We start from the raw sequence: 16,020 nt of genomic DNA, 5'->3' as shown, positions 1-16,020 counted from the left end.
CTTTGTACATCAGCAGAGGTTACCATTTCTTTTTATTTATTTATTTATTTTTTTGGTCTTTCGAGACAGGGTTTCTCTGTGTAGCTTTGTGCCTTTCCTGGATGAGGTTACCATTTCTAATGGGAGCAGTGCATTCAGTAACTACTTGATAAATTAACATGTACATTTTGTGCACATGCACTTTCCAGGTATTTCTGGTTCCTACCTATGTGGAAAGATGCTGATGTCTATGTACCATCATTAATACAAGGCTAACATTTTTATTTTAAATATTGTGTTAATTTAGTTTTATATTCATATTTTTATTTTAAGTTCTTTGAGACAATTCTATTCCTGGAAGTGTGTCCTAAGTTCAGCCCAAGGCAAGGGCTGCAAGCATCAAGCATGAAGAATTTGCACAGACTTAATGGTAAATAGTCATAGATCCCTTAAGGACCCATCTGTTAGAATATCTGTAAGTAAGATCTCTGAAATCTTTTTAGAATATAAATGTGAAGGTAACATAAAGGGCTGTAGTTGTTAGGGCACATCACTCAATAATGTTAAAGCAAAGGGATGATGGCTACATTAGCCCATTCTCTGATGATTTAGTCAAATTCCCAATGGTGTGTACTATACAAAGAAGGGAAATGTTAAGCAATAGAAGACACAAGTTGCATTTTACTAAAGAGTACACACTTAGAAAAAAACTCTGTTAGAGCCAGAGACATCAGAAGTCATTATGTTTTGGGTACATCAGTTTTCTTTTCTAGGAAAATGTCTAAGCAGAGATAATACATTTACATACCTCACAATATTAAGGGCTTTAAGAGGCAATGAACAAAAACAGAACCTGGGTCTTTCCTGCAAGCTTTGAATGTCCCGGGATGATATTAGAGAAGATGGCTTGCTTAGTATGGTGGCTATGTGCTGTCCCTGCATCTCACTTCCAGCATCAGCAAGGTTCTAGAGTGATCAGGCAGATGACCTGGGCATCTCCATCCACATGAGTGTTTGTGAACTGTGCCAATTTTCTCTTGGCTTCTGAGGTCAGACTTGAGGGTTGTGAAACTAAGCTGTATCCTGTGCCACTCTAAATGAGCTTGAGGAGGCTGTCCCCTGGTTACCTGAAGGATGTAAAAGGAAGGAAAAAAGCTAGCTGACCAATGAGACTCTCTTTTCTGTAGAGTGATGGGTTAGGGTTGTCATCCAGGGACTGATAGTCTCAAGACTACATTTTGAGAATCTGCGAGGCAAAGTCTTATCTCCCTAAAAGCAAGGCAGAAATAGTATGTTCAAGACTTTCCTGGGTAAGCTCAGAAGCAACATTCCTGGGAGAAGGCATAAATGATTCATAAGGAATTTTCCATCAACCCAATATCCTCAAATTGTACAAATATTAAAAGTGCCCCAAGTATGTAACAGGTGGAGATGTAAACCAAAGGTGGCATGGCAGCCATGATGTGCCTCCGTTTTGCTGGATCTTTGTCAAGCAGCTGTGCTGGCTTTATAACTTCTGCCATTCCATTTAGATATGGTTGTGCCAGCTAATCGCATCTTCACTCACAGCCTCATAGCTTGAGTGAGCTCTGTTTACTCTCAAGGGGAAATGTTTATTACTACCTATGTGACTTCTCTTTGTTTTGAACTCAGGAATCTCTAAAAGTCTGAGGATCTTCCCCCATGATGTTTACTTCAGAGGACTCATCGCTCCTACTCCCCATCATCCTGACCCAATTTCTTAGCATCATTTATTTCTCATCATACTGAGTATGGATCTGAAGCAGGGGAAGAGCCATTCCTGTACAGTGTTTTGAAAGTGAGCCTTCAACTCCCCATAGATAGTTTCTAATGAAGCAGAGAGCTAGATCTCTGACTTTGGAAGGAGCGTGTGCCACAGAAGTTTCTGTGTGACCTCCCAGGGAGGTTTCTGATCTGGCACCTTGGTTTCAGATTAGTTTGGAGTGAAGTAGTTATCAGGGAAATAAAAGCTGTACTATGGACATCAGCCGACTCCTCCCTGGACATTCTACTGTATCCTGGAGAGCCCTGGCATTCTATGTGATGTCACCAGTGTTGTGGTAACACCAACTGCCATTGGGGCATCTGTTCATTGCCTAAAGGTTTCACTTGCAGCCATGTTGGCAAGACTGAGCAGGCTCCTTGGGAGACGGAAGGGAGAACATAACGAGACTAGAGAGAGGCAGAAGGAAGCTGGCCTTCATTCTCAGTGCCACACATCAAGGAATAAATGGTTCCGGGGAAAGCACAGTGAGTCCTGAACAAGGGATGGGGAGCTTCCTGAAGGAGGAAGGCTTCAGCTGGGTTTTTCAGATGGGACTCAAGATCTTGGAGCATTTTGGAAGAAATGGACCTATTATGCTTCTCTGAGTTCCTAAAAAGCAGACCTGGAGTTGAGGATTTCTGGTGGATAGTTTGGCAGAGAGCCAGGAATGGTCATGCCTGCAGCTGCTCTGCTCAGGGCCCTCTGCTTTCACTCCGAGTGGGAAGGAAGCATAGAAGGGAGAATGAGGCTTCAGTTACAGCACTGAACTTCACCCTCAGTGGACATTGTTTGGTTGAGTAATACTTATAACAGGCAGAGTAAAGTCCCTTGGCCAAAGTTGGAGGTTCTCACATTTTACCTCATAGCCACTTGCACCAAGCATTGTTGCATTTCAGTGACCCCTAAGGTTCCTGAGTTCCTGCCCGCTCACTAGCCAGTCATCTTTTCTCTACCTTGGGCACAGGAATGGGCCATCACTCTTCCTGCAAGTGTTTGTTCTTGGTGTCTGAGTGCTCACCTGAGGATGTGCAGTCCTTAGGTATCTCCAGCCTGTCCTGTCACTAGGTGGTCACACCTTTGCTAACATCATGATGGATGGACTGTATTCTGCTGAAGTTTTGGAGAAATTTTCATCATTACCTATGTGACTTATTTTTGGTCTGACAAGACACTCATAATCTCCCACCACTCACCCACAGTGTAACATCCCTGTTCATCTTTCCTGATATATTCATTCACTTCATGGAACTTATCTTCCTCCCCCATCATCCTGAGCTGATTTCTTAGTATCCTTTACTTCTCATCTTATTAATTAGAGATCTTAAGGAAGGGAAGAGCCCATTCCTGGAGAGTGTTTGGAAAGAGAGTCTTCACCTCCACAGGTTGAACTAGAGAAAAGTTTCTAATGAATCAGAGATCTCTTGATGCTGAAGGTGCTGAAGGCCTTCCCCTGTGTCTCAAGGAAGGTTATTGGAAAGGGAAGCTTGGCTTTTTAGTGAATTGAGGAAGAGATAGTTATCAAACAAGTGATGACAGTTGGCAGTGACTCTAACAGTCCCTCCTCTGAACATTCTATTGTCTCCTGGAGAGCCCTTGACAAGATCTGTGAATTCACCATGGTTGTGATAACACCAACTGTCCTAGGGGCATACATTAAGTGCTTATAGGGTTCACCAGAAGACATGTTGGCAAGATTGAGCACACTGATTGACAGAGAGACCTGGCTTTCTAAGGAGGAGGTGAGGCTTGGGGTGGAACTTCCAAAAATAGGGTTCAGTAGCTGGGGTCTTAAAAAGAGATAGGTCTATGCTGCTTCTCTGGATTCCTGAAAGGGTAGACTCAGAGTCAAGAATTTCTGATGGTTAGTTGGCAGAGAGCCAGGAGTTGTCAAGGCTGCAGCTGCTGTTCTGGGAGTTCCTTAATTTCATTTTGAGTGGCAAAGAAGGCCAGCAGGAGTCACAGACTAAGGAGGTGTCAGGGTAGGGTGTTCCTACAGTTCATTGTCAGTGGATTCCTTTAGGTTCCATGGATATTTGATGTTACTACCAAGGAGGGAAACTCCCCATCCGTGCACCAAGGTCTTAGACATTCAGTTACTTTTAGTCCTGGACACAGGTGAAAAGGGATTGGTGGTGCTAAGCACTAGGGACTTCAGGACTTTCCTGTCTCACATCAGATATGAGCTGATATTTCCAGAGCTGTATGGCTGGGTAACATATGCCTTCCAGGGACAGTGGAGCTGCAGTAGGGGCTGGTGCACATATCTAGCCATAGTGACTGGGGACAGATTCATGGCTTATGAGCCCCAACTTGAGGACAGCTGTCCTGCTCTTTGGGTCTTCACTGGGTTCCATGCATTCCCTCTTTCTCAGGCCTCTTCTTGGGACTCAACATGATCTCTCCTGGCCCTGTGCCATACAACCATACAAATTCACTTATGTTTATCTTTATACAGGGACTGCTGGAAAGGCATCAACTCCAACCTCCCTCACTGAGCAAGAACAGCAGATGAACAAGGTGGATAAACTGACCCTTCAGCTACAGATGATGACCAATGAAAGGAATGAACTCTCTATAATCCTGGCCAATTTCACCAACAATGATTTGAACAACAGGTAGTCATTATGTCCAGTTTTATGGTGACTATCTTGATCCTACTGAGTCAATCCCAGCAATCCTCAGGTCATTGGAGGCTGTGCCTTCAGGGTATCCTCATGCCCAAGCTAATTTTTCTGAGTGCATCTGAGAGGCAGAACAGAAGCCTAGTTGGGAGTGAGATAGGGATACAGGCTGCACTGCTTCCTCCAAATGAAAAGCAGAGCTTGTGGCCTGAATTACAGCCTGGGGATAAGGGCAGTAGTGTGTGAGCTCTCACATGCATTTCAAGAGTCTTTGACAGGTGTTGGCTTATGGGAGATGCTATGTGCTGTGAGTTTATGGTGATTCTTTGTTCTGACCAGCAGGTGCTTGGGTGCTGGTGGCTTTTGGAAGCAGCAGGAGGGGCCAGGTGCCACTTGGTCCATCTCAGTGTGTGCTTGAAGGCTGAACTTCATCACTGCTCCTCTCTGGTCTTGATCCTTATACTCTGAGACAATGCTACCTCCCTACATTTATTTGGCACCCTCAGTGTGTGTGTGTGTGTGTGTGTGTGTGTGTGTGTGTGTTTGTGTATGCACGTGCATGCTCGCCCGCATGAGTACACAGTCCTGGTAGTTGGAGGTTTCTGGCAGGGCATGTGGTTCTTCCTGTGTCAGGAAGTTTCCAGGCAATGTCAGAAACTCACTGTGAGCAACAGTGTTCTTGGCCTGTGTGCTCATGTTGGCAGCCCATTGGAATCCACTGGAGACTTATAAATGTATCCTTAAGTTGGGTCTACTCCCTGAAAATACTGATTATGTGATCTGGGCATCCATGTAGCAATAGGAACCTGGGATCAAAAATTCCCATTCTGAAGACACGAACAACATTATCATAGATTTCTGGTGGGCCCAGACTTGTGACACACACTCCTGAGGACTTCTTAGAGAGCTAATCAATTCCTCCAGTCCCAGTGGTGGCACTCATGCAGCCCTGGCTCACTCTCTTAGCACCACCTGACTGCTGGTCTGAGGCCAGGACAGTGAGTTTAATAAGCACCACATTGTCCTACTTCATAGGTACCATAATGTGACATCAACTGTGCTGGGGTAGTTGAGGGCACTGCCTGAATTCATATGGGTCCTGTGTTCATGGGGTTCTTTGTTCCTGGGCCATGCCCTACCACAGGCTGAATTTTGAGCTGGAGATGCTGAATATGGAGCATAAAAAAGTGATGTTGGACCTGGAGAAATTCCCTAAAGAGATTAGTGAGGCCTTGAACAAGTGCAAGGAGTTGACCGAGGAAACTCTCTCCTGCAGGTGAGTAACTGACTTCACTGCATCCCCATTACTTGGGAATGACTGCTTTTAGCATGTTTTTGTCTTTGAACCAAAGTGAGGCCTTTTGTTCTAGCCTGTGTGCCCCATAGCAAGCAGTCTGCCTTGTACTCTTGACTTGGGCCTCTTGGACCAGTTTTGCTAAGAGTGAAGTGTCTGTGAGCCACTCCCATCATTGTCTGGCCAGCCTCAGAGGCCTCTAGATAGAAAAACTATTAGCACCATGATGGGGTATCAGGCATTTGTGTGTCTCTGGGGCTCTGGCAGGGGCTTACAGAGCTGGTTCCCATGGACCCATAGATGGAATATATTCCCATTGGATCTTCTGTCCTCCATCAAGAATGTTTACCCTCTACCTGCTGTTGTTTTCCCAATACCATGAACAGTTAAGCACATGTTGGGGGAGGCAAACCCTGCTCTCAGAAGTACATGGATCCCTTTCAGTTTCAGGGTTTTCAGAAACAGTCTGAGTCTTTCTGGAATTTGGCTCTTCTCTGGCTTTTGCCAGCTACTAGCTTATGCATGGCTACAGTGGACTCTAGTCTGGGCATGGAACCTTGCATGGATGATGTGGGAGTGGGATATGGAGGCTGGATTGGGCTCACCTTTGTTCTTTGTGGTGCTTCAGCATCCTTCACAGCCAGCTCCTGAGTGAGTGGACTCATCTGAAGGAAAAAGTGAGCATCTTGAGAGAGGAGAACCGAAAGCTGAGGGGGGAGCAGATTTCACTACAAGAGTCCTGTGAGGAGCTGAGGAGGCTCTGTGGGGAGGCCCATGAGAAGATCTATGACCTCTGGGCCAAGGAAAAGCAGGTAGGCTGAGGTATTGTGTGCAGGCTGCCCACCATCTTTAATCATACAGATGTGTATCCACATGCAAACACACACACACACACACACACACACGAGACCATCCACCCACTTATCCATCAGATTGCCAACATCTCATCCAATTGTTGGTTTCTGTGATCATTCCTAAGTCTTTCTGGAGAGTTAGCTTCTTGTGAGATCACAAGTTGGAAACAGCTTGAAGGAACAGTGCCCTGTGAAAATGCCAAAGGAGTGGTTCTCATTCTCACCCTTTCTGTCTTCTCTCATATGTTACATCTCAACATCAGTTCCCCCTCCACCCCTCCTCCCACTCCTTCACCCCCAGATCCCTCCTACCCCAGGTCCACTCCTCCTTAATTTCCCTTCAAAAAGTAGCAGGCCTCCCATGCTTTTATTTAATTATTAAAATAACATTGAACCCTGGGCTTTGCAAATGCTTGTTACATATTCTAACAATGGGCTATATCCCCAGTCTTTTAAAATCTTGATTAATGATCACACCAAGTTTCACAGATTAACTTTGAACTCACAGTATAGTTCAGACTAGCCTTTAACATTCAGTTCTTCTGTCTCAGCCTCTGAGTAGCTAAGATGACGGGTGTGCATCACAAGCTCAAACCTAGTCTAAATACTTTAATTAAAATTAATAGTTAAACCAAATATCAAAGGTCAATGGATTACAAATATGTATTTTTAAGACATAGGTGCTAAATTATTAGTGATCTCAAAAACATCAGTGAAAATATAATTTAGATGTGTCATCATTAGTAGACAGGTATCTTTAAAAAGAATAACATAATGGCTGCTTTTCAGGAATATTTCTTGGGAGTCACATAAATGCTAGAAAGTAAGCTTTGCCTGGAACAAACAGATAAGATGTCTGTCCTGAAGGAACTGAGGAAGTTATTACCTTTTATCCGTCTCGTACATTACAGCTGCTCTTTGCTCTGGGCAACCAACCCTCCAGCTCTTCTTGTGTCTGAGACCTCCAATAGAAGAGGATTTTCCTGCAGGAGGCAGCATCCAAACCCTCCTATTGATTTGTCCCCGAAATTCAGTCTCCACAGGAAAGACAATCTTACCTGCTGCCCATTATTCACAGCCTGCAACTCACTGCTATATATGAAAATGATTATATGCCATCAAATCATATAAATTTTGGCTCCTTGTTAATATTTTAGTGGAAGGAAATTTTAAGCTTTCCCTTGGGTAGATACTACATACTTAATATCTCTTTTAGAGTTTTATAACTATTAAACAATTTATTTTTATTTTTATTGAGTGAATATTTTATTTCTTTTTTACTGAAACTAGATCATTCTCTCATACAATAGTTCCCAACCATAGTTTCCTCACTCTCCACTCCTCCCAGTGCCCACAAACCTCCCCTCTTCCTCAGATCTGCTCCCCCTTGGCTTCTTTTCAGAAAAGAACAGGCCTTCAAGAGATAACAGCCAAACATGACAAAACAAGATAAGACCAAACAAAAATAAGACAAGACAAAAGCCATCATATAGAGACTGGACAAAGCAATCAAATAGGAGGAAAGATGTCAGAGAGGAGGCAAAAGAGTCAGAGACAAACCCATTCCTACTTTTAGGTGTCCCATCAAAACTCCAACATATACGCAGAGAAGCTGGTGCAGACACATGCATGCTCCATGTTTGCTGCATCAGTCTGGGTGAGTTCATGTGAGCTCTGCTTAGATGATTCACTGGGCCATGTGACCTGATAGAGAGTTTCAATTTAGACTCCCACTTCCACACAATTGGGTAATGTTCCTTCTATGTCTATTTTGTGAACTGATTTGAGAATATTAGCATTAACACTTCCTTTTCTGAATGGGAGAGTTTTAATGGCTGCTTTTATTTCACTAGGTGCTATAGGTCTATTTAAATTGTTTATCTGATCTTGCTTTAACTTTGGTAAGTGGTACCTCTTGAGAAAATTATCCATTTCTTTTAGATTTTCCAATTTGATGAAGTACAGGATTTAAAGTATGTCCTTGTGATTCTCTGGGTTTCCTCAGTGTCTCTTGTTATGTTCCCATTTTTGTTTCTGGATATTCTCTGTCCATCTTTATTTAGTTTGGATGAGGATATATCTATCTTGTTGATTTTCTCAAAGAACCAGTTGTTTTGTTGATTTTCTTGTGTTGTTCTGTGTCTATTTTACTGATTTCAGCTATCAGTTTGATTATTTCTTGCGGTCTACTCTTCTTGGATGTACTTAAATTCTTTTTGTTCTATAGCTTTGAGGTGTGCTATTAAGTTGCTAGTAAGAGATCTCTCTATTTTTTTAATGGAGGCACTTAGTGCTATGAACTTTCCTCTTAGCACCACTTTTATTGTGTTCTATAAGTTTGGGTATGTTATGTATTCATTTTCATTAAATTCTAGAAAGTGTTTAATTTCTTATTCATTTCTGTTTTGGCCCACTTTTCATTCAGTATAGAGTTCTTCAGTTTCCACGAGCTTATAAGCTTTCTGTTTTTTCTGTTGTTGTTGATATCCAGCTTTAATCATGGTGGTCTGTTGGGATACAGGGAGTTATTTCAATTTTCTTGTATCTGATGAGACTTGCTTTATGTTTGAATATGTGGTCAGTTTTGGAAGAAGTTCCCTGAGGTGCTGTTCAGAAGGTATACTCTTTTGTGTTTGGGTAGAATGTTCTGTAGATACCTGTTAGGATTATTTGGTTTATAACTTCAGTTACTCCAACATTTCTCTGTTAATTTTGTCTATATGACCTGCACACTGGTTACATGAACATTGGTGAGATTGGAGTATTTAAGTTCCTAATATCAGTGTGTGAGGGTCAGTGTGTGCTTTAAGCTATGGTAGTGTTTCTTTTACAAAAGTGGGTGCCCTTGTGCTTAGGGCAAGCCATTAAGAATTAAAATGTCATCTTGGTGGTGTATCCTTCCCCATCTCTTTTGATTAATTTTGAATTGAAGTCCTTTTTGTTAAATATTAAAATGGCTACACCAGCTTGCCTTTTAGGTCCATATGCTTGAAATACCTTTTTCCAATCCTTTCCTCTGACATAATGTCTATACTTGATGTTGAAGTTTGTCTCTTGTATGCAGCAGAAAAATGATTCCTGTTTTTTTAATCCATTCTGTTAGTCTGTGTCTTTTTATTTGAGAAATGAGACAATTGATATAGAGAGATATCACATGATTAATTTCTGTTATGTTGTTGTTGTTGTTGGTGGTGGTGGTGGTGGTGGTGTGTGTGTGTGTGTGTGGTGTTTATATTCATGTTGAGTTTGTGTATATCTTTGTGCACTTTAGAATGTGTGTGAGCCCCTATGTGTATGTACACTTGTTCATGGAACATCTTTAAAACTGATAGAGACTAACTTTAATGAGAAAATTCTGTGCCAGCTTTTTTGGAAACCATGTAATCAAACATCACATGGAGCTGCCCATCTTTCTGCATGTCCACACAGCTCCCTAGAACAAAACACATAAAAACTGATGTAACTAAAAGTCCTTCAAGTGTTCTCAGAGTCACAAATATTTAAAAATATTAAAATCAAATAATTTGAAAAGTCAGAAAAGAAATCCTTTAGAGGAAACCAAAGGAATGGGGTACATTGTGGTGATTCCCTTGCAGGCTTTACAACAGGGAGGGAAAAAACGATCCATGAAAAGACAATAATGAAGCTTGGCTCAGCCCAATTTTATTGTGACCAGTGCTGGAACAGGACTCCAAGAGTCTGGACCACATCATTTAACTTTAGCCATATTTAAGCACTGCTTAATTTTTGAAAAAAGTATTCAGAGAACAATTAACTCAGTCCCAAGTTAAACAACAATTTAAGATATGTTTACATTGAGATTCCTTACAAAGTACATTGGACTTCTCTCACAAGAATGGTTACAGTTGACTCATAGATTGTGCCCACAATTTAGGCTGTAGGGAGCTTGACTGAGTAAACATAACACCTACGGGTGTCAGGATTAGCCACCAGTAAGATAACATAGAAGCCACTTAGGCTGCTGTAAAGCACAAGTGACTTCAGTCATAAGAGTAGGTTTATGGTCTAAAAGCATTGCTCAAGATTTAGGGGACTAGGTCTTGGATTAGTAATAACATTGATTCTGTGAGATATGGCAGAGTCTGTCTCAACAGACAGCAAAGGGTCACCAGGCTATAAAATGACATCATTCCTAGCATTCCAGGAAGAGCAGCTGTGCTCCTCATTCCACTGAAGATGTAAGCTGTGTGTTTAAGTTTCCTGGCTTCTCCAGTACTTACCTGTGTGCACAAGGCCTTTGCTCTCTACAGTAGATGATGGTGAGGAAAGGGCTGCTGAGGCTGCCTGAGAGGTAGGAAAGGCTGGATGAGGGTTTGTGTCCCTTCTCGGTTCTCAGTGATTGATGACTGCCCACTGGAGGGTCAGGTGTCGTCCTCACCTGCTTTTTTTTCGGTCTCATTGCCTGCTACCATTTTCTTTCCACCTTGGCCTCACCATTGCTGCATTGACCTTGGCCTTGAAGCTTCTCCTGAATTTTATTCCCTGAGAGATTCTGAATTGCAGGGGTACTTGTGGTTGCATCTCAGCAGAGCAGAAGTCCCATAGCCATGCTGAGGTTTGAAAATAGGGCTGTGGCTGTGCACCCCACTAACGCTCATTATAGTCTAAAGCACTCATCCTCTGCTGTGTCTGCAGCATTCAATAACTGATTTTATTCCAAAGTTGTTAAGTCTGAGTTAAAATGGGCCTTATGGAGGGTTAGGAGAAATAAAGAGTCTCAGACATTGCTGGTGTTGTAAAATGGTGTAGCCCCATGAGAAGCTATGTACAATTTTTCAGAAAGTTGAACTGCAGTCCCCAAGTAACCCAGTGATTCTGGAATGGGAAATAAGTTGTTCACAGAGAAACTAGCTGACACCAGGGTTGTAGCAGTCATCTTCAGAGCAGCCCTGAAGTCAAAACTATTCAGATACCCATCATCTGTAAGTGTAAAAGTACAATGTGGTCTGGGCTTTCCATGGAATCTTGTTCAGTAAGAAATAATACATGCGATCATTTGTGACTTAATCAACCTTCTATTACTCAAACAAATCCCTGGCACAATCATCTTACAGGGAGGAAAGGATTATATTGGCACCTGGTTGAGGATTTTCTAGTTTCCTGGGCTTATTGCTTTGTGTCTGAAGTGAGGCAGCCTGTGGTTTAGAGAGCTCCTTTTGGAGGAAGCTGTTTATCTTGGAGACACTGGGAAGCACTGAGTGAAGCTATTGGCTGTTTCACCACCATCCTGTTGTCCTGTGCTGGGGATCCAAGCCATTAGTGCATGGACTGGGGAACTTGATGAACAGGCATGGCTTATAGGCCAAGCACTCCACGAGCCCATTTGTTCATGCACTGGGTTTACAAGGTTTGTGCACTTCATTGACTGATCTGTCCATCTGTCCTGCCCACTGTGTTCTTCCATCTAAGGAATGTTCAGTTTCTTCTTAAATGTCCTGGGTGATCTTTTCTTATATTAGCATTATCTGGGAAACTAAACATGTGAATGCAATGTAGTATGCTTGTATGCGTACAAACTTGTATGTGTGTGTTCAAGAGTGTGTGTTCAGGAGAGTGTGTGTCTGTGTGCATATGAGTGTTCAACCCTGCACTAAGAACATAATCTTCTACTAAACAGAAACAGGAAAGATTGGACGAGAGACTGCAATACCTGCTGAAGCAGAGAGATCTGGTCACCAAGCACAAGGTCTTGGCAGAAAAGCTGCAGCATTACTTCACTGTCTCCCAGATGAGGTAGGACCCCAGACCAGGAGGGAGTGGCACTCAGTAGTTCCCCTCTACCTGAATCTCTGTCCTATTTGGATTTCTGCCCATCTTCATGGCCTTTGAGTCACAGCCAGGGAAAGAACATCTGAATGTATGAGCTGGTTCAGTCAACAGAAATGTCTGTCCAGGAAAAATACGTATTATCCTTAATCTTTCTAGAGATTGTGTCCCCTTCTTCATTTCTGAGCTCTCATATGTCCTGAGTTCATTGATCTTTATGTCTCCCCACACATGTTCCCATGGCAGCCCCAAACCTAACAGGGAGAGTGTTAGATGGAAGACAGTGTGCCCTCCTGCCTTTTCATTTTCCTTCAGGATGGCACCTTTAGAGGTAAGGTCCTTCCCTTGTGCAGATTTGCATGGAGCCCCTTCTTACTGATTACAGGTTTTCTGAAGTGAGCATCTGTTTGCTGTGAGAAAGTTTCTCTGGAAATAAGCAGGTTTAGAGTTTGACAGGTTGAAGCCAAGGAATGTTCTGTGCTGGAGTAAACAGAGCCTGCACACTGCAGTGTTGCGTAGACACCACTAGAGGGCCTCATACAGTTAGGTTCCAAGGTTGCTGAGTTGCCTGGTATCTGTTCAAGGCCACGCATATCTCTCCTTAACTGTGTGTGACTCTGACATTGGTATGCTGCTATTTTTTTTTTTTTTTCAAAATAATGTATCTGAACTTTTGGAGAAATGTGCTGGGGTTTTGTTTGTTTTTTGGTTTTGTTTTTAGTTTAAGTGTATATTTCTCAGTTCAATCTCTAGCAATTTTTAAAGGCTGAGAAAAAAATCCAGAGCCAGCTGCTCTCTGGCCCTTCTCTCTTGAGAAAGAAAGGAATAAGCTCAGCTGAAAGGTAATGCTGATTGTCAAATGCTGGCATGGCAGGTCACCACCAGGCCTGTGTTTTAGCTGCCTTCCTCTCCTAGGTCTAAAACACTCCAGCATGATCTAGAACAGGCCACAGCCCAGGAACAGAGCCTGCTGCAAACACACCTGCTTCAGCAGGGACACTAAGTGCACCAGGCAAAAGAGCCACCATTGACTCCTATCCCCTGCAACCATGGCATTCATGGGGTGGTCTTTCTTCCTTCACATTGTTGTCCTGTGAGTGAATAGGCCCTGGTTTTGTCTAGGCCATGGCAGAGTTAGGATGCTTATGGGAATAATTGCCATTCTTTCTCTTGACAGCACCACTTAAGAGAACTCCACTCTAGCATCAACACCTCCTCAACAAAAGACATCTTGTAGCTCTGAACTAACCAGTGAGGAAAATCCCAACCTACCAGCAACCTACTAAATAATGTTGATTCATTATTCCAGGAGAAAATAAATCATCAGAAAGAAGCTTGAGCTACAGAGGACCTGCCAAGACTACTCAGAACTCAGACATCTATTAACAAGTGGCCCTCAAACGGGACACAGCAGCATGAGGAGGGTATGTTGGTGAGCCAGAGTTACTCTGTCAGTTTACTCTCCATGTCTTTAGTAAGCTGTCTGAGTCCTCCACATGTGGTGAGAAATCCGACAAGAAAGCCTGCATGGCTGTCATGCTGTTATCTATACATACCACATGGAGAAGAATAGGATTCCCTCCCCAGGGCAATGCTGAAGCCAACTCCATGTCACATGAAAGTGTTGCTGAAGATGACACACTGCAGGTGCTACAGCACTCCTTCACACCTATGTTAGTTAGTCATCGGATCTTCCATCAAGAAAATGACTAGGGATTCTCCAGTGTCACAGCCTGGACTGGCAGGACTGGTCCTGAGAAAGAACTTATAGAGGAGGTCTGAGTCATCTTTGGTGCTTTGGAAAGCCAAATGTACTCCATTGATTCGTTGGGTCTAGAGTAGAAGAATATTTGTAGCTTAAGTTTTTGGAGGGGTCTTTTCTTTGCTGGGGTTTTGTTTGCTTGGTGTTTTTAGTTTAGTTTAGTTAGAAATTTTGTTATTTTTTGTTAATTTTTTTATTCTTGTCAGTGTTTTAATAGTTGGCTAAGTATATACACTGCATTTACTGACTGCCTTTTAAAAGTCCCCATTGAAGACTTTTTGTGAATAAAAAAGCAATTTCCAACTCTTCACTTTTACAACTCTTCTTTATTCAGGCATGGTGTTGCACTCCTGTAACTTCAGAACTCAGAGGCAGAGATGAATCTCTGCAAGTTCCAGGAGCCTTGGCTACAAAGTGAATTCCCATCTAACCAGGGCTACACAGGGGGTTGACACATTGAATGTTGATGGCATGGTCTACTCCAGTCTTCATGACCTAGCCTTTATGTTAACAGCCAGATTTAGAGAATGTAACAATGATGAGCTTCTGGAAAGAAAGGAATCTCCCTTCTGCACTACATTAGTCCTTTCCCCATGCCATTTCACCATTGCCCATTGTGGTTCTGGGATAGCAAAACAGTGAAAGTGGCCTTGAAATGCATGAACAAAGTTTACCACTACCCACAGCAGAGGGGAACTGCTGAGCCGCAAGTGTGAATACTGGAGATGACTTCTGACCTCTCACTCCTTTAGCATGACTGTTGCATTGGGGAGATGTAGAGTAATGACCTGCTCTGGCACTGTCATCTGCTTCCATTAGAAATATTGTGAACAAAGCCTGAAGGATTCATTCCAGTCTCTGAAATGGTGATTCCCGTTGGTTTATGACACAAAACATTTGATAAAATTCCATAAGGCTGTCTCAGATAGGTTACTCAGAATACCAATTCCATCTGCTAAATTTAAGAAGTATGAGTTTGGGGCTTGGGGAGATGGTTCAGTAGTTAAGAGCACTTGGGTTTGGTTCCCAGCACACATAAGGGGGCTCATATCCATCTGAAATTCTAATTCCAGAGGACCCAATGACTTCTGACCTCTGTACCAAGCATGCCTCTGGTACTCAGATATACATGCAAGCAGAACATTCACACACAAGTATACATAAAAGTAAAATAGGTGAGTATTACCAACTAACTTAATGCTACGTGGCAGATGAAAAGCTTCATCTACATTTTTTTTCAAGACAGGGTATCTCAGAGTAGATTTGAGCCTTTCCTGGAACTCACTTGGTAGCCCAGGCTGGACTCGAACTCACAGAGATCTGCCTGGCTCTGCCTCCCGAGTGCTGGGATTAAAGGCACGTGCCACCACCACCCGGCTACTTCATCTGCTTTTACTTTTAAATATTATCTCTAGATTTTTCTCAGGCTACATCAGAATTCAGTATCCTACTTTGGCATCAAATATCAAGTTTGTTTATTTTATTTTTTTCTAATAAAACTAAATTTATTCAATATCCTACAGTAATGGTTTTGATAATAACTATCCAAGAGTATAAAAAGTATAAGACATATTTGTAGAGTTAGTATATTAATACAAAGTGCATGCCTAAATACAGTAAGTTTACAGGCAGAGAGTTGAGTGGGAGAAGACTGCAGTTGAGGTCTAATAATAAATATATAAATGCAGAAATAGAGATGCTCAATCATTGGGCACTCTGTGCATATGGTGGCTTGTACTAGGTAGGTTTTTCTCAAAAGAAAGAAGCACACAAGGTAAAACTATAAAACTACAGGTTGTCATAAACTGTGGCTCTCCTTGTTGTGAAACACTAACAGACTTTAAAAATCCAGTTTTCAAAATAATCACAAGTGACAGAATACTAAGGCAGCATGTACCCTTCCCTCTAAGAGATGTCTGACATGGCAGTATTGTATT

At 42.5% G+C, this 16,020-nt stretch overlaps 1 protein-coding gene across 6 annotated transcripts in view; it reads left to right on the top strand.

Moving 5' to 3' along the window:
- The window catches only part of LOC131901231 (disks large homolog 5-like), a 156,998-nt gene extending 142,605 nt beyond the window's left edge, over positions 1–14,393 (top strand). For 2 of the 6 annotated variants that reach the window (XM_059252461.1, XM_059252462.1), the window contains 5 exons: positions 4,221–4,380; positions 5,531–5,662; positions 6,309–6,492; positions 12,173–12,288; positions 13,499–14,393. In XM_059252461.1, coding sequence (XP_059108444.1) covers positions 4,274–4,380; positions 5,531–5,662; positions 6,309–6,492; positions 12,173–12,288; positions 13,499–13,508 — 549 coding nt within the window. In that variant the 5' untranslated portion in view covers positions 4,221–4,273 and the 3' untranslated portion in view covers positions 13,509–14,393. Of the gene's footprint in view, positions 1–2,101; positions 2,251–2,713; positions 2,805–3,140; positions 3,505–4,220; positions 4,381–5,530; positions 5,663–6,308; positions 6,493–12,172; positions 12,289–13,498 lie in introns of those variants that run through there. The other 4 variants (XM_059252457.1, XM_059252458.1, XM_059252460.1 and 1 more) reach the window with 4 other exon arrangements.
- Positions 14,394–16,020: the final 1,627 nt, after the last annotated feature.

This window comes from Peromyscus eremicus, unplaced genomic scaffold (assembly GCF_949786415.1).
Source record: "Peromyscus eremicus unplaced genomic scaffold, PerEre_H2_v1 PerEre#2#unplaced_58, whole genome shotgun sequence".
NCBI lineage: Eukaryota > Metazoa > Chordata > Mammalia > Rodentia > Cricetidae > Peromyscus > Peromyscus eremicus.
The sequence above is the reverse complement of the archived record's forward strand: the minus strand, read 5'-3'. Positions and strand labels throughout refer to the sequence as shown.